Source organism: Narcine bancroftii, chromosome 2, assembly GCF_036971445.1.
Source record: "Narcine bancroftii isolate sNarBan1 chromosome 2, sNarBan1.hap1, whole genome shotgun sequence".
Classification (NCBI taxonomy): Eukaryota; Metazoa; Chordata; class Chondrichthyes; order Torpediniformes; family Narcinidae; genus Narcine; species Narcine bancroftii.
Window position 1 is genome coordinate 181,749,646 of NC_091470.1, and position 22,773 is coordinate 181,772,418.

General features: G+C 48.9%; 1 protein-coding gene across 5 annotated transcripts in view; it reads left to right on the forward strand.

Moving 5' to 3' along the window:
• Positions 1 to 15,098, forward strand: part of abhd16a (abhydrolase domain containing 16A, phospholipase) — an 87,258-nt gene extending 72,160 nt beyond the window's left edge. For 4 of the 5 annotated variants that reach the window (XM_069919494.1, XM_069919495.1, XM_069919498.1 and 1 more), the window contains 6 exons: positions 1,432 to 1,485; positions 2,695 to 2,757; positions 7,068 to 7,144; positions 9,259 to 9,357; positions 10,739 to 10,785; positions 11,232 to 15,098. In XM_069919494.1, the coding sequence (XP_069775595.1) occupies positions 1,432 to 1,485; positions 2,695 to 2,757; positions 7,068 to 7,144; positions 9,259 to 9,357; positions 10,739 to 10,785; positions 11,232 to 11,315 (424 nt within the window). In that variant the 3' untranslated portion in view covers positions 11,316 to 15,098. Of the gene's footprint in view, positions 1 to 1,431; positions 1,486 to 2,694; positions 2,758 to 6,063; positions 6,283 to 7,067; positions 7,145 to 9,258; positions 9,358 to 10,738; positions 10,786 to 11,231 lie in introns of those variants that run through there. The other variant, XM_069919497.1, reaches the window with a different exon arrangement.
• Positions 15,099 to 22,773: the final 7,675 nt, after the last annotated feature.

Genomic DNA, 22,773 nt, shown 5'->3' on the forward strand with positions numbered 1-22,773 from the left:
ATCTTGAACATACAAGGACCTGAAAAGTCTTGGAGGTGTTCAGCATCGAAATTGGCCCATGCTATTTAGTCACTCCACTCACCCTAGAGGCCAGGAGGAGAACCATATCCAACGCCTGGCCCCGTCCAACTCCCTCCTAAACCTGGTGGCTAAACCAGATTCCGCCAACTCCTTTGACCGCGAGAGGTTCCAGATGTATGGGTAATGGATTCTCCGAGCAAGCAGCAAAGGGATCCGACAGTTTCGGGCAGCATCCGCGGAGAGAGGCGGTCAGCCAATATTTCTGGTTGGGGGGGGGGCCTCTATCGAGTCTACAGCTGGAAGAGGAGTGATATTTGGGATATCAAGGTTGGGGGGAGCACGGGGAAGGAGATGGGGATGGGGGAGGGAGACATGGTGTTGGGCAGGAAGGTGGGGAGACAGGTGGAGGGAGAGACCACGGAGAGGGAAGATGAGAGAAAAGTAAGAAGGCGAAGAAGAGACAGATAAAAACAACGCTGGAGAAACTCAGCAGGTCAAACAGTGTCCTTTATAACCAATGTTTCAGGCTTGAGGCCTCCATCAAGGTACGATGATCAAGGTTTTATATATGAGGAAAGATTGGATAGACTAGGCTCTGGAATTTAGAAGATTGAGGGGGGGAGATTTTATAGAAACATAAAATTCTTAAGGGTTTAGACAGACTAGACGCAGAAAGTTTGTTTCCAATGCTGGGAAAAACAGAACCAGGAGTCACAGTTTAAGGATGGGGGGGGGGAGTTTTTTTAGGAACTGAGATGAGGAAAAATTTCTTCTAGAGGGTGGTGGATTCGTGAAATTTTTTGCCACAGGAAGTCGTTGAGGCCCTTGTCAATATTTAAGAGTAGGTTAGATTTGGCCCTTGTGGCTAAGGGGGTCTAGAGAGAGGGCAGGAACCGGGGATCAGCCCTGATCATATTGAATGGTGGTGTAAGCTTGAAGGGCCAAATGGCCTCCTCCTGCATCTATTTTTCTATGTTCCTTGATGACGGGTGCAAGCCCAAAACGTTGGTTATGTATTGTTCTAGAAAGGACACACTGTTTGACCTGCTGAGTTGCTCTAGTGTTGTGTTTTTACTTCAACCATGGTATCTGCAGACTGTCATGTTTACTCAAGAAGAGGTAGAGGTGGGGGATAAACATTGAGTTTTGTGCCGCGAGGTTTCGGGCGTCCAGGAGAAATCTGATGTGTCTTCTGTTGGCCCCATCAAAGGGATGGATGAGGCGGAGGAGAGGCGCGTCTCTGTGGGAATGGCGAGGGGATTGACAGTGTCAGGCAGCCGGGATTTGGAGCCACAGGCAGAGCTCAGATGGCTTGGCAGCTGGAACGCCTTTTCGCTCCGCCACTGTCGGCGATTGTGACTCCTGCGGTTCCCTGAGCCTCATCGCGTGCTCTTGTGTTTGCCTTGGCAGGTACCAGGGGCCATTGCTGCTGGTCCGACGTACGAAAGACGAGATCATCACCACGTGCGTAAAACGCAGGCTCGGGGTTGGCCCCTCGAAACCCCACCCACAGCAGAGCCCTTTAAGACCCACACCCCCTCCAAACTGCCTCAGTTGCGATCCCTTGCGTGTGAGCTGCACTGGCTGTTCCCTCCCCCTACCTCTCTCCAGGAGGAACCTCATCGCCCAGGGGGTTTGAGGGAACATCGTATCAGCCAATACAGACAGCCCCCTGACTTGATGGTCTGACTTACGATTTTTCAAAGTTACCATACTGTACTTCAAATTTTTAGTGTTTCCTGACAGAATTATATCAGTCCCCACACCAATCCAGCTGCCCTGCTCTCTCCCCACAGCCCCACACTGATCCCTCTTCTCTGCTCTCTTCCCACAGCCCCGTGTCGGTCCCCACACTGATCCCACTGCCCCACTCTCTCCCCACGGCCCCGTGTCGGTCCCCACACTGATCCCATTGCCCTCCAGCGACATGATTTTTTCGACTTACGATGGGAGTGCCAGGGCATAACTCACTGCAAGTTGAGGACTACCTGCACTCCTGAGGCAGACTCCAACAGAGCAAGCATGAATGTCTGCAGCAGCCATTCTCAGCCTGTTTTTGGCTCCAATTCCCGAAGACCCTGTTTAACGTTTACGGGCCCCCTTCCCTGTGTAACAGTCAAGGTTTGGTTTCTTCCCTACCTCTCTCCTACCGACTACATAAAGTATATGTTAGGGGCGGCACAGTTGGCGCAATGGTTATCGCAACGCCACTACCTCCCCAGTGGTCGGGACCAGGGTTCGAATCTTGCGCTGTGTGTAAGGAGTTTGTATGTTCTCTCCGTGTCTGCGTGGGTTTCTCCGGGGGGCTCCCGTGTCCTCCCACAGTTCAAAACGTACCAGGGGTTGTAGGTTAATTGGGTGTAATTGGGCAGTGCGGACTCGCGGCCTGTTGTTCCTCCCACATTCCAAAGACGTGCGGGGTGAGTGGCTGGAAAGGCCTGTTACCCTCTGAGATGGAAACCTTCCCGAACCCGGTGAGAGGTAAACCACGACATGGATTTGAGCTCCAGCACCCGGTGCTCTGCCGGTGTGTAGTAAGTGGGACATTCAACCAAGAAGTGAAGGAGGGCCAAGGACTGGGGGAGGTGGAGGATTACAGAAAGGAGGAGAGGGAGGTGGGGAGCTGCCTTGCATTTGGGTAGTGCCTGTAACTCTCCATTCCTGTTCTCACAGGGTCCCAGAAGATATTTCGTCCAACCGAGGAAATGATCTCCTGTTGAAGCTCCTCCAGTTCAGGTAACAGCCTGTTTCCTTACTGTCTTGCTGAGCTGAGGATCTGGGGTCCCAGACAGAGTTCTGGTCAGCCGGTCTCGCAGCGTCCAGAGGAGGCAAAGATATCAGTTAGAAACAGGTTAGGACTTTATTCCTGGAGTTTCGAAGAATGAAGGGGTGGGGGGTGGTTTGATAAAGGTATTTAAAATTATGATGGGATTAGACAGAGTAAATGTAGATAGGCTTTTTCCACTGAGTAGGTGAGATTCAAACTAGAGGACATGGGTTCAGAGTGAAAGGGGAAAAGTTTCTGGGGAACTTCTTCACTGAGAAAGTGGAGGGAGTGTGGAATGAGCTGAGGTGGTGAATGCGGGCTCAAATTTAACATTTAAGAAGAATTTGTACTGGTAAATAGATTGGAGAGGTATAGAGGGCTGTGGGCTGGGTACAGGTCAGTTGGACTAGGTTGGCCTAGTGGTTAGTGCAATGCCAGCGATCAGGATTGGGTTCGAATCCCGTTCTGTCTGTAAGGAGTTTGTATGATCTCCCTGTGCCTGTGTGGGTTTCCTTGATGGAATGAAGTCTGGTGTCCGTGATGTCATCTACTTGAGGCGGTATCTTAAGAAAGCAGCCTCTATCCTCAAGGACCCCCACCTCGGAGGAGTCACGTGATGGAGTAGTGGCCGGACGGTGAACTCCAGCCCACTCCAGAAAAGTCGGGAAAAACAAGGGAAAACACAAAGGCACAGAAATAAGAGAAATGTGAATATAAAGGTGGAAAGAAGATGGCGACAAAAAAAGAAAAATTAAAATCAACGGTAAGAAGAGAGGAAGAGAAGACAACGGAGGAAGAAGGAAAAGGCCTTACCTGTCCGAAGAGGCCCGCTGTGGAGAGAGAAGCCCGCTTCCTCAGGTCGGTAGAAATAGAAATACAAAAATGGCTCGCTGAGCCGAGTAAAAGTGCGCAATCGCGCATGAAAAAAAACACACCGATGGGAGGGGGGACCAGCTGGGGAGTCGATCTCCACAGCCGGCAACGACAGCTGCAAAACACCTGCAGCAAGAAGAGAACACAGAAGACAATGGAAACAAGAAAGAAGAGAAAAGGGCAACAAAGAAACAACAGATGGCCAACCCAGAGGAAGAAGAGGAGGAAGAGTACAGTGAAATAGAAGAAGAAGGGAAAGGCAAGATAAAGGATATACTTTCTCTTGTTAGAGGATACATGGAGTCATTTAAAGAATGGCAGACACAGGAATTTAATGATTTAAGAAGAAGAATAAACAACACAGGAGAGAAAATGAACAAAATAGATATGACCTTAACAGAAATGGGAAAGAAAATGGACAAGATGGAAGAGCGGGCAGTAGCAGCAGAAATGGAGGTAAAAGACTTAAAAAAGAAATTGGAGGAATCTAATAAAAAAGCAATAGAGACAAAAGAACTGTTAGCTCAAAAAATAGATATATTGGAAAATTATAACAGAAGAAATAACATAAAGATAGTGGGCCTTAAGGAAGATGAAGAAGGCAAGAATATGAGGGAGTTTATAAAAGATTGGATCCCTAAGACCCTAGGATGTCCAGAACTACAGCAAGAAATGGAAATAGAAAGGGCACATAGAGTATTGGCCTCTAAACCACAACCATAACAAAAACCAAGATCTATTTTAGTAAAATTCCTAAGATATACTACAAGAGAAAAGGTACTGGAGAAGACAATGGAAAAAGTAAGAGAGGGCAACAAACCACTGGAGTATAAAGGGCAAAAAATTTTCATTTATCCAGATATAAGTTTTGAACTCCTAAAGAAGAGAAAGGAGTTCAATACAGCAAAGGCGATTTTATGGAAGAAAGGGTATAAATTTATATTAAAGCATCCAGCGGTATTGAAAATATTTATTCCAGGACAACAAAACAGACTATTCTCGGATCCAGAAGAAGCACGAAAATTTGCAGAACAATTATAAAAATAGACTGAGGGATGAAGACGGGTAATGAGAGTAAAAATGATCACGATTGATATGTATGTGGGTAAAGAGGTATAAGAGTGAATAGATACAATGTGCATACGTGAATGTATCTGTACTTAGAGGAAAATATAGATAGTATAGACAAGAATTAATAAGGGAAGGTAATGGAATAGAGAGAATAAGGAGGGAATTAAAAGAGTGACCTTTGTTACATATGAAAAGCGAAATCTTTTCTGGGGGGGGCTGGGTGGGGGGGAATAGCAGTCACTGCAAAATCATTTGACGCTTGCGAGTGAATTCGCAAACCCAAATGGAGAGGGGAGATGTGGTTGTCCGACAAGGGATAAAGGACAACTCAGGAGGGGAAGGGGAGATTGGGGATAAAGAAGATATAAATAGGAGAATAAGGAAAATGTTTGATGTTGTAGGAATGTTGTCTTATAAAGAGTTTAAAATAAGAAAACAGAAATGGAAAAGGAGGAAAGGTAATGATGGAAAAACGGAAAGAGAAGATAAACAAATTATAAAATGGCTACACTGAACTATATGACTTTAAATATTAATTTAACCAAATTAAAAGGAAGAAACTACTAAATTTACTGAAAAAGGAAAAAATTGATATAGCATTTATCCAAGAAACACACTTAACTGAATTGGAGCACAAGAAATTAAAGAGAGATTGGGTAGGACATGTAACAGCAGCATCGTATAATTCAAAAGCAAGAGGAGTGGCTATATTAATTAGTAAAAATGTGCCATTTAAAATAGAAGAGGAAATAATAGATCCAGCAGGGAGATATGTTATGATAAAATGTCAGCTCCTAAGTAACATAAAAAACAAAGAATTTGGAATTGATTTGGAGGATGCACAAAAAAGATTTGTTAAGATAGCCCTAGCCATAGCAAAAAAATGTATTATGTCAACCTGGAAATTGGAAGATAATTTCAAAATACAACAATGGTATATAGAAATGAATAAATGTATTCCATTAGAAAAAATAACATATAGTTTAAGAAATAATATTGAAATATTCGAACAAATATGGGAGCCTTACATTAAATACAATAGCGAAAACCTACCGGGGACAAACATTACCTAAGTTGATGGAAGGAGAAGGAAAGAAAAGAATGGACTCAGTAGAATTTCTGGTGTAATTTTGTTGAATGACAACATTGTCTGACGGGTTTAATGCAACCTAGATTGTATACCTAAAATGGATGAGAGGGGGGGGAGTGGGGGGGGGGAGAAAAAGTCACTGTATATGTGTGAAAAAGAAAAAGTGTATATCATGGCTAATGTGATTTATGGTGTGAAAAATAAAAAATTTAAAAAAAAAAGGACCCCCACCTCCCCCCAGGCCATGCCCTATTCAGAACGCTACCATCGGGAAGGAGGTACAGGGGCCTGAAAACGAGCACCCAGTGGCAGAAGGACAGCATTAGATTCCTGAATGGACAATGAACCATAGACGGTGCCTGACTTTGTCTTTATCTTGCACTATTTTTCTTTATTTTATATGATGATTTATATAAATGTTTTCCCTGTGATGTTGCCGCAAAACAACGAATTTTGTGACTTGTTCATGCCAATAAATTCTGATTCTGATCATGTTATAATTTGAACTGGTGTGTAACTGAAGTACTGTAATATTGTATGAATGCGATTTTAATTTAATTTTTTTTAAAATTTGGACATACATTATGGTAAGATGCCCACAAATCCATGCAGCCCAAAGACCCCAATTCTCCTACAATTCCCGTGGGTGGGTGTAAACTGGTTCGAGGTGAGAGGGGCAGGGATTTAAATTTTAAATTTAGACACACAGCACAGTAACAGGCCCTTTCGGCCCACAAGGCCGTGCCGCCCAATTGACCTACACCCTCTGTACAAATTTGGAGAGGTGGGTATAAGTGGAGCACTCGGAGGAGACGCACTCAGACATGGGGAGAACGTACAAACTCCTTACAGACAGCACAGGATTCGAACCCGGGTCGTTGGCACAGAAATAGTGTTGTGCTAACTGCGCCGCCCATTCCTGTGCTCCCTGAACAAACTACCCTAGTTAAAGGAAAAAAAGACGTCCAAAGTTACCCCTGAGGTTCCTCACTTTAAACCTATGTCCTCTGTAGTTTTCAATTCCCATACTCTAGGCAAACGACACTGAGCTGCTCTCTAAGGGAATTAGTAGTTGGTTAAAGAGAGATGGATAATGTGTGGCAGTGGTTGCCCGACTGATACAAGATGGAGGTACAGAAGCGGGACGAACCTGGCTCACTCGGGAGCAAGCTCCTCCTCCTTCTCCCTGAATTCGACCGGCGAACCTCAGTGACCACAGCTGTTGTCTTGCTCTTTGACCGCCAGGTATCCCAAAGTGATGGCTGAGGAGGGAGTTCGAGTGGTGCGGGAGTGGCTGAGCGCGTCGAACGCCCTCCAGGAAAGTAAGGGGAGCTCCAATTGCCCGCCACTTTGCAGGGTTTTACACTGGCGCCTGCCCTTGAGGGGCGGGGGGGGGGGGAGAGGGCAGGGATCAGCGCTGGCCAACAGTAACTGCCCAACCCCAAATTGAAGAGGAGGTCATGCCCTCCCTCTCTCTCAGAAGTTGGGGGGGAGTCTCAGATAGAAGGGACGTAGCTTCCACCTGGTTCTGGGGTGACCAGGTTCAAGAGTACTTTATATAGTCATGTAATAAAAACATTGCAATATCACCCAAAATTCCCTTTAGTCTGCCATTAGGCAGACAGATTCGCCATCGGCAGAAATTACCAGAAGTGCCTCTTACAGTCAGAGAAAGAGAAGCAAAAGAGAGTTCTCCCCCCCCCCCCAACCAGTCACTGACCTTCTGTGGATTTGCCTCCAGCGCTCCTGCAGCCACCCAGACTCCAGTCCAAACCACTGACAGCCCGAGCTCCAGATCCGAACCTCTGTCCTGATCAGGGTGCCTGCGACGCCTGCCCGCACCCCGGTTCCAATACCTGGTACCCCTTCAGCCAATCTCGAGCCAGTGTCCAGCAGTCTGCGTGGGTTCCTCGCCTCGAGTCTCCAACAGCCCACGGCCACGTGTGTTCTTCGGCCTCAGAGCCCCTCACTGGCCCGCCGCCGTGGTCACCTTCCTGTGGGTTGTCTCTTCTGCTTCTCCTCAAATGGGAGGGAGGGGGGATGGGTGGTCTCCCTGTTTTCTGGTGCCCTGGACCAGTCCTCCACTTCCCCAGAGTCTGCAACCCCTCGTGGCTGCTGTCAGTTGATAAAACCACCGTTGACTCCATTAAGCCTTTCTGGAGCTGACGGCAGAAAGTCTGGGTGGTTGGACCCTGCAGGGGAGCGCTGTGTTTCTGCTCCCTGCTCTCCATAGGTCTGCACCAGAAGCAGTGCCGTTGTTGTCCACAAGTTTGGCAGTTGAATGACCGGGTGGGGAATGGGATGAGGAAACTTCACCACCCCATTCCCCACCCCCCCGTCCCTGAGCAGGTTGCTGTGGGAGAGATGCTACCTGTGTTGGGGCTTCACGAGGAGCCGAGACGCAGGTGTAAAGGAGCATGATCCCATTGTAAGGCGCCCCATCTCCGATTGGTCCCCCTGGGTGTTTGCCGCCCTGATTGGCTGGTCTGGGCCCAGAGCTGGTGAAAGGGGCTTCTGCGGTGCAGTTGGGGAGGGCAGCAAGGGTGAAGGAAGACCCCTCCGGGCCAACAAGTAGGGGGGCCAGGATCAGGGATTCGATGCCCTGGTCCTCCAGGGTGGATTTTCATGCCCCTGTTAAGAGCCTGCAGGGCGTTTCCCCCACACCAAGGGTCCCCAAACTTTTTAGACTATCGACCCCTTCATGGAATCCTTGATCCCACACGGACTCCCAAGGCATGGAACCCTTGGGGTGGTGGCAGCGCTGGACTTGGTTGGGGGGGATGGAGGTGCTGAATGGAAGGGGGTGGTGGTGGCACTGGATGGGGGCGAGTGGCGGAGCCCTTGAACGGGGGGATGGTGGCGGTGCTGGATACATGCCACCTCCTTCTCCGCTCTGTCAGTCCTTTGCTCTCAACTTAAGAGGCTGAAGCCAAATACATGGTGGCCACCAAGGCCTGCTCTCGCGCATGAACGCCATTTTCTGTAGACACCCCCCTGCTTTTGACCACAAAAGTTCAATTGACTCCCCCCCCTCCCCTCATTCCCTCCCGCCGGTTATCAACCTTCCCTGGCATTTATCGACCTCTTGGATTGTCCCACTGACCCCCACCCCAGGGGTTGATATCGACCACTTTGGAGACACACCCCCCTTCCCCCACAGCCCTAGACAACATACATGAGCCCCTGGGGTTGGGGCATTGTGGTGCCTACCCAGTGGCCTTGCGTTGATCCCTCGCCCCCACCGACCTCCGAGATCGCGCTGTATGTCGGTCGAGGCCCGCGGCGGGCCACTGGCTGCAGTCAAATTTGCAGCGCTCCCGGTTGATGGAGGGGGTGTGCAAGGGTTGGGTCAAGCTCACGGGCCACGGACAGGAGGGCTGGGTGGGGTGGTTTGCAGGGTTGTTGTGCCTAACTCTGGGTCTCTGTGTGTTGGCAGCTGCTCTCTACAGCAGGTATGAGGTTGACGATGATTGGTGCATCTCAGTGCTGCAGTCCTACAGATCGGAGCACGGCGAGGTTTTCCCCTGGACTGTCGGTGAGTTCACACAGCACAGAAGCAGGGCCCTGAGGCCCTATCGAAGGCTCAAGGTTCCTTTTATTGTCATGTAATAATACATTAAAAATGTAACACATGATATACTTCAACTCTTGCCTATTGTAAGGCAAAGGATCACCATGAGTATTGCTGGACGCCCCTAACAATTGGGAAAAGAGAGTCCCTTCAGAGACACTGAGTGCCTGTGGATTTGTCTCCAGCGCTGATCAGACTTCTGTTCGATCCATCGTCAACCCGAACTCCACATCCAAACCTCCTTCAGCTCCTGAGGCCCTCCTGGGACCCCTACTTGCCCTCAACGCCCTCTCGAATCCCGTGGGGGTCCCCTGATCGCAAGTCACTTGCGGCCTGCGCTGCTCCGCTGCCGTATCACCATAGGGTCTTCTCTGCTTCTCCTTCTCCAGGGGTGGGGGCGGGGGGTGTTCTTCCCGTTCCTAGTGCCCCAGAATCTCCAAACCCTTGAGGCCAGTGCCCAGCACAGACCCTGAGGTTGCAGCATTTCTTTTTTAAAAAACACCGTTGTGTCCTTTAAGAGGCCGTTTAAAGCCTGTACGGAGCCTTCGACATTAGGACTGGGTTGTAGGACCCTGCGGAGTAGTGCCCAGTTCCAAATTATTGTTCTGCCTTGTTCCAGTGACTTGCACCCAGTCCATACCCCTCCCACCCATGTATCTCTCCAAATTTTTCTTAAATGTGAAAATTGAGCCCGCATTCACCACTTCAGCTCGTTCCCCACTCCCACCACTCTCTGTGTGAAGAGGTTCCCCTAATGCTGCCTCTAAACTTTTCCTGTTTCACCCAAGTCCTCTGATTTGTATCTCACCTAACCTTGGTGGAAAAAGTCTACATGCATTTATTCCGTCTACACCCCTCATCAAATCTTCCCTTATTCTTCGACGCTCCAGGGAATAAAGTCCTAACCAGTTTAACCTTTCCCTGTAACTCAGTTCCTTAAGTTCCTCAGATAGAGTTTAAAGGAAATGTGCCCCAACCTTTTTCTTTCCATTCCTATACCACCTTAAGTAATCCTACTAACTATTGAGCATTTTTAAAAAAATGAAAGAGAGTGTGGGAAATGGGGGCCTGGTGCGTAAAGGGAGTGCAGGAAATGGACTACCAGAGAGTTTGTCGCGAGCTGGTGATTGATGAGGTTAAAGCCCTGCCAATAGTTCACCTGCCTCTTGTATGGCAGTGTCCGCCTCTCAGAGGGGTTGGGAAGAAGTCGATCTCAACCTGGGCGCTGGGTCCTGATCAGATTCTGCCCTGGCTGTGGCCCCATCCGGGAGTGTGCGGTCCTGTGGAGCGACCATGCTTCCATCTGGTTGACTCTCCAGTTTGACCATCTCTTTCTCGCCTTCAGGGGACGACATGACTACAGAAGGAAGGAGGCAGCTGGCGATATTCCTGGCAAGTGACTTGGTTCCTGAGCTGATTCCAGGGAGGGGTGATCTGGGGGTGGGGTGTGGGGCAAAGGCGGCTGTAAAGGGGGCACAGGGTGAGGCCAGGAATCATTTACATGCACATACACACGACACACACGCAAAATGCGCGTGCGCACACAAATAGATGCGGACACAGACAGACAGACACGGACGCACACATACACACACACAGATGCACAGACAGACAGACACACCACCCCTTCCCCTCTCCCTCCCCCCCCCCGTCCTTGTTGCACACGAGAGCCAGGCAGATGTTGGGGAAATGGAGGAGATGCGGGTGAAGGCTGAGGATGTGAGTAGAGAGGAAGGCCATGATGTTTGAAGAAGAAGGACATCTCTAATGATCTGGCACGGAGGGGTAAGGTGTGGGCTCCGGCGCTGAGATCTCTTTTTTTCTCTCTTCCTTCACAGGCGCACAAGTACATGAGGAATTTCGACGCCACGCACTGCACGCCGTTACCGGCCTCCGAATTCACGCTGCCCTGGACTTTGTAGTGTGAGAGCGGGTACGAGGAGTGCCAGCGGGCGTCGTGCAGTGGGGAAGACTTCTGGAGATTCTCCCCTCCCCACCCCCCCTTCCCTCGCCTTCCTCCTCCCCCAGGCGAGGAAGGGCAGGAGGAAGGGGAGTGGCAGAGTCACGGCCCACAGTGAGCAAGCAGGTTTTCCAGTCTGGAATATTTCAGTTTCATTCCCTCCGGATCATGAGGCTGCGCAGGAGACCTCAATTCTGATGGAAGGCGGGTCTGGCTCTCGATTGGCTGCGGGGGGGGGGGGGGTGCAATCGGAGAAGTTCCCTGCCTCCCCCTTGCCCATTTGGTCTTGAGGATCCGAGCCCCATTGCCCTCTGCTCTTTGTCTCGACCCTCCTCCTTCCTGCCCTTCCCGATCGCCCCGTTGTAGTGACCCTGTCGAGGTGGAAATTGTGGCAGGTTTTGCTGCCGATCATGCCCCCAGCCTGAACTGACCTTTCCCTTCCCACTCTGGCTGCTCGTGTGCATCTAGGTGTGCACACAGGCAAGTGCGTGCGCGCGCACACACACCTCGGCAGCTGCACTGAAAGTAAAACAATGAAGCCAGCAGGTTGTGCAGCATCTGTGGAAACAGAAAGTCCCTTCACCTTCAAGGTCACTGGTTTCTGCCTTCTTTGTCGCTGCCTGACCTGGTGAGCACGTCGCACTTTATTTCAGATTTCCTGCATCTGCGGTTTTTGTTTGGATAGGGGAAGCCCCTCTCCACTCGCTCTGTTCACTTCCTTTGCACCCCAACTCCCCCCCCCCCCACAAAAGGACAGGCCAGCCCCTCACGCCCTACCTTTCCAGCGGTCATGGATTCCCCCCCCCCACACTGCTCACAAGCTGCATTCATCGCCTTTGATCGGTAGAGTGCCTGTTTGGGACGGGGAGCGTGCATCAGTAAAAACGTCCCTCCGATTCCGACCAGAATGAGGGGAGGCGGAGTGATCCGATCACTCACGAATCTGGCACAGTCTTGAGGGCGCAGTAAAACTCCCAACAATCCAGCATCCTCTAGTGGAACCGCACAGACCGATATTCCAGGCTATTGGATGTTACCCCTCTTAATCTGACTTTTGTTCCACTTGTTTCAGCAGGTTGGGGGCCACGGTTCTCCCTGTGTCTGCGTGAGTTTCCTCTGGGGGCTCCAGTTTCTTTCGGCCCTCCAAAACGTGCGTGATTTGTTGGTTAATTGGGGAATTTGGGCACACGGGCTCATAGGCCGAAAGGGGCCTGTTACTATGAGATAGAAATTTGTTTACATTTTTAAATTTAGAGTACAGCACGGTAGGCCCACGAAACTGTGCCACCCAGTGACAACCAACTAACCTACACCCCCCACGGCCCGGTACGTTTTGAAGGGTGGGAGGAAACAGGAGCCCCCCCCCCCACCGGGGAAAACCAACCTAGACACTGGGCGGTGGGTGGGGGGGGGGGGGGTGGGGAGAACGCTCAAAGTCCTTGCAGACAGCGTGGGATTGGGACCCTGGTTCCGAACGCTGGTGCTGTAACGGTGTTGCGCTAATTGCTACACCAACCGTCCTGCACTCTTTAAGCAGCACGGTGACAGGCCCTTTCAGCTCGCGACCCCGTGCCACCCAAATGGCCCAATTTTACCTGCAACCCCCCGGTATGTTTTGAAGGGTGGGAGGAAACCGTAGCACCTGGGGAAAACCCACGCCGGAAGAATGTACGAACTCCGTACGGACAACGCTGGATTTGAACCTGGCTCGCTGGCGCAGGAACAGTGTTGTGTGTCTAAACAGGGAGAAGGGAGTATTCAAACCCTGGACTGGATTTGGCAGAGTCCCCGCACCCCATCCTGGATGCTGAACTGTCAAGATAACGGCTGCACTTTCCCCCTCAGCTGTTCCATTCCATCCGGGTTGCCGGAATTGGCTTTCCGGCGAGGAGCCGGAGTTTACCCCCACCCCCCTTGGGTCACAGGCAACTGCCTCTCTGCTGCGGTGGGATCGGCCAGAGGCGCGGGAGAGCTGGAAGCTCCAGAACCCGGCGTGCGGTCAGCTTGCCTCAGGGGGAAGGGGAGCCAGAAGCTAACTGTATAATCCTGTGGACCGCTTGCCCTTTCTGCTCTCTGACCTGCCAGGAATCAAGATAGGATTGAGGTCCTCGCCCACAACATCTCACCCCCCCACACCCATAGAACACTACAGCAGCGAAACAGCCCATCTAGCCCGCACTAGACTATTCTGTCTCGTCCCATTGACCTGCACTTAGACCATATCCCTCCATACCCCACCCACCCATGCATCTATTCAAATGTCCATTCACCACTTCGCCCGTCATCTCATTCCACCCTCTCACTGGTCTCTGCATGAAGTATCCTTCCCCTCCCCCCCCCCTGAATATTCCCTCCCCCCCCCAAACATCTCACATCACCCATAACCCATGTCCTCCAGTTCTTGTCTCACCTGACCTCAGTGGAAAAAGCCTGCTTGCATTTATTTATACTCATTAATTTTGTAAACCTCTATCAAATCTCCCCTCATTCCTGATCCAGGGAATGCAGACCTAACCTGTTTAACTCAGTTCCTTGTGTTCTGGAAATCATCTGCACAAATTTTCTTGATATCCTTCCTGTAGTTAGGTGACCAAAACTGAGCACTCTTGGTGGCTGCCTTTTCCAAATGGTTCTCATCCATTCCTTGCCCTCAATGCTGTCAGAGCGGAGTTTGCACATTTTTCCTGACTCTGTGGATACCCTCCCCACCCCACCTCCCCTCTTTCAATCTTCTTGATATCCTTCCGGTAGTTAGGTGACCAAAGCTGCACACTCTTGGTGACTACCTTTTCCAGATGGTCCTCATCCATTCCTTGCCCTCAACGCTGCCTGCATGGAGTTTGCATGTTCACCCTGTGACTGTGGGTACATTCCCCACCCCACCTCCTCTCTGAACTGACAGTCTCCTCTCCCCCCTCCCGAAGACGTGCGGCAGCGAGTTGCCCGCCGCGTGTGAATCCTGCACACTTTGACGGGGATGCGCTGAGAACAGAGTGGCTTGGTTGTCCCTGGGACCCGTTCCCCCTGGCGGGATTGGGTCTGACAGCTGAACCAGTGATGGAACTCTGCGTAGCTGCTCGGGATGTAACCTGAGCGCTGCAGATAACTGGGTCCCGAGTTACAGCCATTGTCCCGCCGATCTGTGACCACCACCCCTACTCCCCTTCCAGGGATAGAATTCCATTGTCTGAATGGCCTTGTCTCAGTATGTTCTTCATTAAGCGAAGGTAGGATAAGTGAAGGATCTCTCTTAAAAAAGGGCCTGCAACATAAGCTCGACTTTGCTACTTTGACCATGACAGTACCATGTGGGCAGCATGGTTAGTGCACTGCTGTTACACCGCCAAGACCGGGGTTTGAAACCAACGCTCTGTAAGGAGCTTGTACTCGCTTCCCCGAGTCTGCATGAGCTTCCTCCAGGTGCTCGTTGCCCTTCCACCCTTCAAAAACGTACTGGGTTGGGGTAGGCTAATTGGAAGTAATGGGCTTGTGGGCCAGAAGGCCCTGTTACCCGTGCTGTATGTTTCATGTCTGTTTGGGTAAAGGTAGTGGGGGAGGGGGGGTGCGTGGGCGGTGGGCTGGCCCGTGTAAAGTCCCAGCCTGCTGCCATTCCTGACACTGCAGACTCCCTGTCCAGCCTCTGGGTGTTGATGTGCGTCAAGGCACACACGTGTTCAAATGTGAAGGAAGATAAAAATGAATCACAATTAAAGATTTTTACATGCTTCTTCCATGCTCACAGTGATGAAGTCTGGTTTAATGTCTTTTTTTAAATGACGTTAATATTCACCGTTATTTCTCTTTCCTAACCTGTCCTCGCCATTGGAATCTCTTTGAAATTTATTGTCGCGTCGACCAAGCGGCCGTGATAAAGTTTGTTTGGGAGCAATCCAGGTGGACATCCCACCCAGAACACGGCAAGTAACTCAGCACACGCAGAGAGGTCAGATGGTGCAGAGAGAAGACCACCTAACCTTCCTGTGGCTGGGATCATTCAGGAATCCGATACCAGTGGGAAGAAAACATTGGGGGAATCCGGGGATGGGGGGGGGGGGGGGAGGGTTTGGCCACTTGAAGAGGAAATGAGTCATCTGGGACCGTAGGAGCTGGAGTTTAGAAGAATGAGGAGAATGAAAGGCAGAGATAAGAGAGGTAGGTAACTTGCTTCCATTGGTGGGGAGACCAGAACTAGGTCATAACCTCAAGATTCAGGGGAGTAGATTTAGGAGAGGGATGAGGTGGAACTGCTTTTCCCAGAGGATGGTAAATCTCTCGAATTCACTGCCCATTGAAGCTTTGGAGGCGACCTCAGTAAATAGATTTCAGACAAGGTGGGGGAATAAAGGGATTTGGGGAGCAGGCAGGTGGGTGGAGATGAGCCCCTCATCAGATCAGCTGTGACCTCATTGAATGGCGAACCAGGCTCGATGGGCCAGATGGCCGACTCCTGCTCCTGTTTAACCTGATGGTACACAATCTGACACGGCACTTCCTGACCGGGGGTGGTGGGGGGCGAGACTTTTGATACGTTGGCTACTATTGTGGACCACTTCTCCGCTCCCAGATAATATTTCAGGCCAGTTTTTCTGGAAGAGCTTCCAAAGTCAGGGTCGACAGACTCTGTTTTAAGCCTTATCACAAACTACAGGCGTCCTGATGCCAATCCTGACGGAACCCCACTGGCCACAGACACTAGCTGAATAACAGCTTCCACCACAACTCTTATTTTTCTCTGGTTATTTTTGAAATATTTGGACTGTAACGCTGCCGCAAAAGATCGAATTTCGTGACATGTTCATGACAAATTCTGATTCTTCTGCGATGCTAGCCAGTTGAATCCAAACCATCAATTCATTTGCTAGCACTTTTACTCTCACACCAAGAATGAGATTCCTTAAATGTAATTAATTTATTTACAACACTGTAGATGACCATTCTGCCCGTTGAAACCCAAGCTGCCCAATTACCCCAAATGGTTTTAGAGGGTAATGGTTCCATTGTTGTCTTAATACTACATTTAGAATGTAACATGCATGAAATTCTTTAACTTTGTCCACCGTAAGGAAGACAGAGAGTCGCCACTTTGTCCAGCACCCCTCGCAGAGATGAGGCCCCAGCGAGGAACGAACTCGCGACCCCTGGTTCACGAGACCAGTGCTCCAATCCCTGTTATCGGAGCCCTTGTGAATGAACGTCGGCAAGGAGAAAACACGCTCAGTCTCAGGGTGGGACGGTTGGTGTGGAGGTCACCATAGCGATGTTGCGGCGCCTAGCAGTCTGGAGCAGGGTTCGAATCCTGCGCTGTCCGTAAGGAGTGTGTCAGTTCTCCCCGTGTCTACGTCGGGGTTCTGGTTTCTTCCCACCGTTCAAAAGTAAACAAACTGGGGGTTTGTGGGTCGAAAGGGCCTATTATCTCTAAATTTTAAAAATGTAACATTCAAATTCCATGCTGAGGTCAAAATCGGACCTAGGTCTCCGGAGTGGCCACTCTATTAGAAATGATTATAGATGACCAATCATCTCGGTGACATTCTTTACTGTCCCCTGTACTATTTGCATAGGAATTTCTTCAGCCGGAGGGTGGTGAATCTGTGGAATTTGTTGCCATGGGCGGTTGTGGAAGCTGGGTCATTGGGTGTATTTAAGGCAGAGATTGATAGGCTCTTGATCAGCCGGGTCATCAAAGGTTATGGGGAGAGACCAGGCAGTGTGGCTGAGTGGGGAAATGATTAAATTGCCGGGCAAACTTGATGGGCTTAATAGCCTATCTCTGCTCCTATATCTTATATCCTTAATGCCCAGAAACATATCCATCTCTGTTTTAAATAAACACCATGACTGAACCTCTACAACCCTTCCAGAATCCCAAATGTTCACTACACTCAGTGAAGGAATCGTATACAGTAGTGGTTCTTGATCTTTCCACTCACATTCCACCTGAAGAAATCCCTAGGCCATCGGTGCTCTGTGATTAGATGGGATTGAAAGAAAATGTTTGAAAACCATTGTTTTAATCATCCCTCATTGACTCGTTATGTGCACAGATTCAGAACTCCAAAGGAAATGGGCCAATGACCATTTTTCTCCACCAAAATATTTCGGAAACAATTGGGTCTGGAGCAGTGATTCTCAACCTTCCCTTCCTACTCACACCCCACCTTAAGCAATCCCGTACTAATCATCGATGGCCTAGGGATTACTTAAGGTAGGATGTGAGGGAAGGTTGAGAACCGCTGGTCTACAGCTTCCCCTTATTGCTGAACTGAGACCCCTTCATTCCTACTTGGTGGGGTGGGGGGGGGGAGACACATCCGGCCCTTTCAGAATTTTTGCAGCGTCCCCTATTGCAAGAGGCTGCAGGAATGTGAAAGCTCCCTCCCGAAGCCAATCAACTCCCCAGATAGAAGTATTCAGCGTGCAAGGCAAACATCTGAAAGAACAAACACCGAAAAGCAAATTAGTGGGAAGCATTCATCAATAAGAGAGGAGTGTCCCAAAGGTATTCTGTGTCTTCTCATTTCATTCCTCTGCTTTCGTGAAGTACCCTTGGGACATGTTATTCTTTTGGAGGACCTCTGAGCGGGGAGAGAGAGAGAGAGAGAGAGCGTGGTCTCGAAAGGGACAGGAATGTTAAAAGATGCACGAGACGGAGAAAGTGTGCCCCGGACTTAAATGGGTTTCTTAGCAGAGTAAGATGTTTAACTGCACTGGATCGGTATATGGATAGGATGGGGACATTTTGGTCACTTTGGGCAAGAAGGAACTGCATGAACTTGTAAGGCATTTGACAAGGTCCCTGATGATAGGCTGATCCAGGAGGTAGAGATACAAGGTTAGATTTAGATTTATTATCAGGCTATGTGCACACACATGAGAATTTTTTTAATCCTGCGGGCGAGGCAGAATGACCACTTATTGCAAAAAAAACCTGACTCAATGTACATGTGTAATCAAATAAAGGAATGTAAAACAAAAGTGACCGTCATGCAGAGAGAAGAAAGCACACATCCTTAAATGAGTCCCCGATTGAGTTGGTCGTTGGGGAGTCAGATGGTGGAGGGGGAGCAGCTGTTCCTGAACCTGGTGAAATTGCGTGCGAGCCAAATAAACACTTGGTCAGGCTGCACTTCGAATGCAGTGCCCTTCGCACCTCCCTCCCCTTTCTGGAAAGGGGTGGTGGCTTTGCAAAGAATGCAGAAGGGATTTACCAGGATGCTGCCAGGATTAGAAGCCGCGAGCTCTGTTGGGAGGGTGAGTCGAGTCTGCGTCTAGCCGGGAGAGTCAGATGTTAAAGAACACTAGACCACAGAAAGTTTTTTTTTTAATTAGAAAATCAATTTATTGTCATGAACACCTCACAAAACTCATTGCTTTGTGGCTACGTCACAGTGCAAACATTTATATAAAACCTCCTTACAAAATGAATGGTGGAAGAAAAAGTCAGAGGTCAGAGTGAGGTGGTGTCTGTTGTTCGTTGCCCATTCAGGAATCTGATGGTGGAGGGGAAGAAGCCATCCTTGAGATTTAAGGTGGCGGGGGAGAGAGAAAGGGGTTGGAGAGAGCAGAGAGAAGAAGTGGTGGGGCTCGACTTCAGGGTCCTGTACCTCCTTCCCGATGGTAGCAGAGTGAAGAGGGCCTGGGTGGTGGGGGCCCTTTTTTTTAAATTATTTTTTATTTTTCACACTGTGAACTATATCAACCAAAATATGTACAAATGTATCTCATTAAATTTACACAGTGATCTTCCCCTTTTTTTTCCTCCTTCCCTTCCTCCCCTCTACCCACCCCCCTCCAAAACCCATCAATATTCAACATATACAATATAATAAAACCATAAAACAATATCTTAACACAAAGGAAAATAAACAAGAAAAATGCGTCATCTATTTATTACACCCTGAATCTAGTCGTTTTGTCTTATCATTTTCATTCTCGGGGATGGAAGTCTGAGACAAACCCTCTCTGTTATGTTCCATGTATGGTTCCCAAATTGGTTCAAATAATGTGACTTTATTTTTTAAATTATATGCTATTTTTTCCAATGGAATACATTTATTCATTTCCATGTACCATTGCTGTACTCTCAGGCTCTCTTCCATTTTCCAAGTTGACATTATACATTTTTTTGCTACTGCTAAGGCGATCATAATGAATCTTTTTTGCGCTTTATCCAATTTGAGGCCTAATTCTCTACTTCTGTTACTTAAAAGAAATATCTGGTTTTTTTTTTGGTATGTAATTTAATTTAGTATCTGATTTAGTTCTTCCCAAAATGTATTCACTTTTGTACATGCCCAAGTTGCATGTACTGTTGTTCCCATTTCCTTCTTACAGCGAAACCTTGAGGATAGAGGCTGCTTTGCTTATGTACCTCCTGCATCATCTTGCCATGAGGGTCCTTGTCAAGAGCCTTATCAGAGTCATCACAGCAACCTTGCATTCAATGTTAGCAAAACCAAGGAGATGATTGTGGGATTCAGGAGGAAGTTGGGAGAACGTGAACCAGTCTTCATCGAGGGGTCAGCAGTGGAGAGGGTCAAGAACTTCACATTCCTGGGGTGTTGACATCTCCAAGGATCTGCTGTCTGTAAGGAGTTTGTACATTCTCTCCTTGCCTGCATGGGTTTCCCCCGGGGGCTCCTGTCTGAAACATAAGGGGGAGGGTTTAGGTCAATTGGGTGTAAATTTGGCGGCTCGTGGGCCGAAAGGGCCTGTTACCAAGCTGCATGTCTACATTTAAAAAAAATTAAATTAAAAAAAAGAAGCATTTGTGGGAGAAGAAGAAATGTCAACGTTTCAGGCCAAAACCCTTCATCAGGAGTAAAACACGAACTTCTGCAGACACCGATAGAAGTAAAAACACAATGCTGGAGAAACTCAGCCAGTCAAGAAAGATTTTTTTTTAATGCAAAAAATGCACGGTTCCAGAGCTCCAAAGGAAATGGGCCATTTTTCTCAAGCAAAATTATTTCTTTAACAATTGGGTCTGGAGCAGTGATTCTCAACCTTCCCACTCGCACCCCACCTTAAGCAATCCCTTACAGAGCACCATTGGCATTGGGATTACTTAAGGTGGGATGCGAGTGGAAAGAAAAAGGTTGAAAACCACTGCTTGACCTGCGGTGTTGTGACAGCATTTGCTTTTCCAACTGCAGATTGTTTGTTGCACCAGTTTCCAGCATCTGCTGTCCCCTCAGTTCTATGTTAATGATGCATAGACACTTGATTCTAAATATACTCTTCAGGGAAGCAAGGATAGAGAGCACATATGCATTGGTTATGATGAGGTAACTCATCAAATCAAAGTCACACAACTCCCTTATGGCCTCCTAAGTCCCTATTTATAATGGCAGCTGCCTATGTAAACATGTCATGCTGTTATTACGCCCTCTGACCACCTGTGTGTTATTCCTTCATGCCAGGATGCTGTCAGGGTAGGTGTTCCCTTGCCGACATTATCTGCCTATGGTCTCATGACTAAGACCACCCGTTAATGAGGAGCAATGGCCCACATTCCATCTGGGCACCCTCCAACTGGATGGCATTGGCATCGACTTCTCCGGTTTCACCCCCACGCCCCATCTTCTTCCCCCTCCCTGAACTCCTTGCCTCTAGTTCTGTCTCTCCCCTTTCCCCTCTGTCTCCTTCCACAGAGCCAAAATCAATTCTCACCTTTCCTCTTTTAGCGAACACCTTCTGTTGGTCTGGACTCCTTCACCTCCCCGTTCTTTCTCCCACCCCACCTTCTCTCCCAGTCTTTAATTCAGACGCCTGTCTGCTTTTTGCTTATACCTTGAGGAAAGGCTCAGGTTTCTCGATTTTTCCCTCCTACGGATGCTGAGAGACCGGCTGAGTTCCTCCAGCATTTCTCTGTGCCCTTGTAAGAGGCCATCAACCTCAGCGAGGACAGAGGGATGTGCATTCGGGAGGACTGAATTAGACCATTTAGCCCATTGAGTCTGTTCCACCATTCGAACACAGATGATTTATTTTCTCTCTCAACTGCATTCTCCTTCCTTCTTCCTGTAACCTTTGATGCCCTCACTAATGAACTTGTCAGCCTGGATCAGAGTTTGTTGCCATGAACGTGTCACAAAATTTGTTGCTTTGCGGCAGCGTCACAGTGCAAACATTTCTATAGACCACCAGATAAAATAAATAATAGTGCAAGAAAAAGTTGAAATAAGGCAGAGCTTCATTGATCATTCGGGAATCTGATGGTGGAGGGGAAGAAGCTGTCCTTTGCGTCGCTGAGTGCTCGTCTTTAGGCTCCTGTACCTCTTTCCCTGATGGTAGCAGAGTGAAGAGGGCATGGCCTGGGTGGTGGGGGTCTTTGAGGGTAGAGGCTGCTTCTTTAAGACCCCGCCTCGTGTAGATGTCCTCGATGGAGTGAAGTCTGGTGCCCTTGATGTCACAGGCTGAGTTAACACCCCTCTGGAGTTTATTCTTGTCCTGAGAGATGGCGCCTCCATCCCAGGCAGTGATGCAACCAGCCAGAATGCTCTCCATGGTTCACCTGGAGGGGCTTTTGGGAGTCTTCAGTGACCTACCGAATCTCCTCAAAATCACATGAAATTAATCTTAAAACAGGCTCATCTCAAACTGGACATCTGAAATCGAGGCAAAAAAAAAAGCTCAGTAGGTCCTGAGAAAGGGAAACATTTCAGATCGCAGAGTTTTACCGCATGGAAACAGGCCCTTCGGCCCAACTCATTCATACTGACCTGTTCACCCATCTGCCCTTGTTGCCTGCATTTGGCCCCCATTCCTGGAAACCTTCCCACAGGATAATGAATTCTCCGATTCATGAGTAGATTCGGTCAGAGATGATCAGTGATTTTTTTTAAAACAAAAAATATACTCTATCCAGAATAAGTTACAGTGGAACCCCGTTATAATGCGATAGTTGGGGTCCAAAAAATTGCATCACGAGAAAAGCGGGGTTGCGCTAAATTGGGGTTTCAGTAAATTGAAATTAAAACACAAATTAATTTTTAGTAAAATGACTGACCCCGCTGCTCACGGCAGCCCCAGCTCCCCAAGAGCCCCAAACATCTGGACTCGCTCTTGGTGGCAGCCCGAAGGCCTGGGTCCAAATGGCTCGTCGCATTATATCCGTAAATCGGGGCTCCACTGTATTTACAAAAAAACTGTTGAAAGACTTGGTACAATGCCAGTTATCTCTACATTTTCATCAATGCACATTGTCACATTTGTTCTCTTAATACCCCGTTACCACCTCTGTGGGAACTTGTCGCTTCTCCCCCCCCCCCCCCCGTCCCTTTTTGGTTGACGATCTTCCCCTCAGTCTCGGTGCCGGTAACGGGAGGTGTCGAGACTGTGGTTCTTCCCCGACATATCCGTGTGCCGAAAGACCAGCGGGTTTCGGGCCGACCAAAGTGCGTCTTACGCCACGTCGA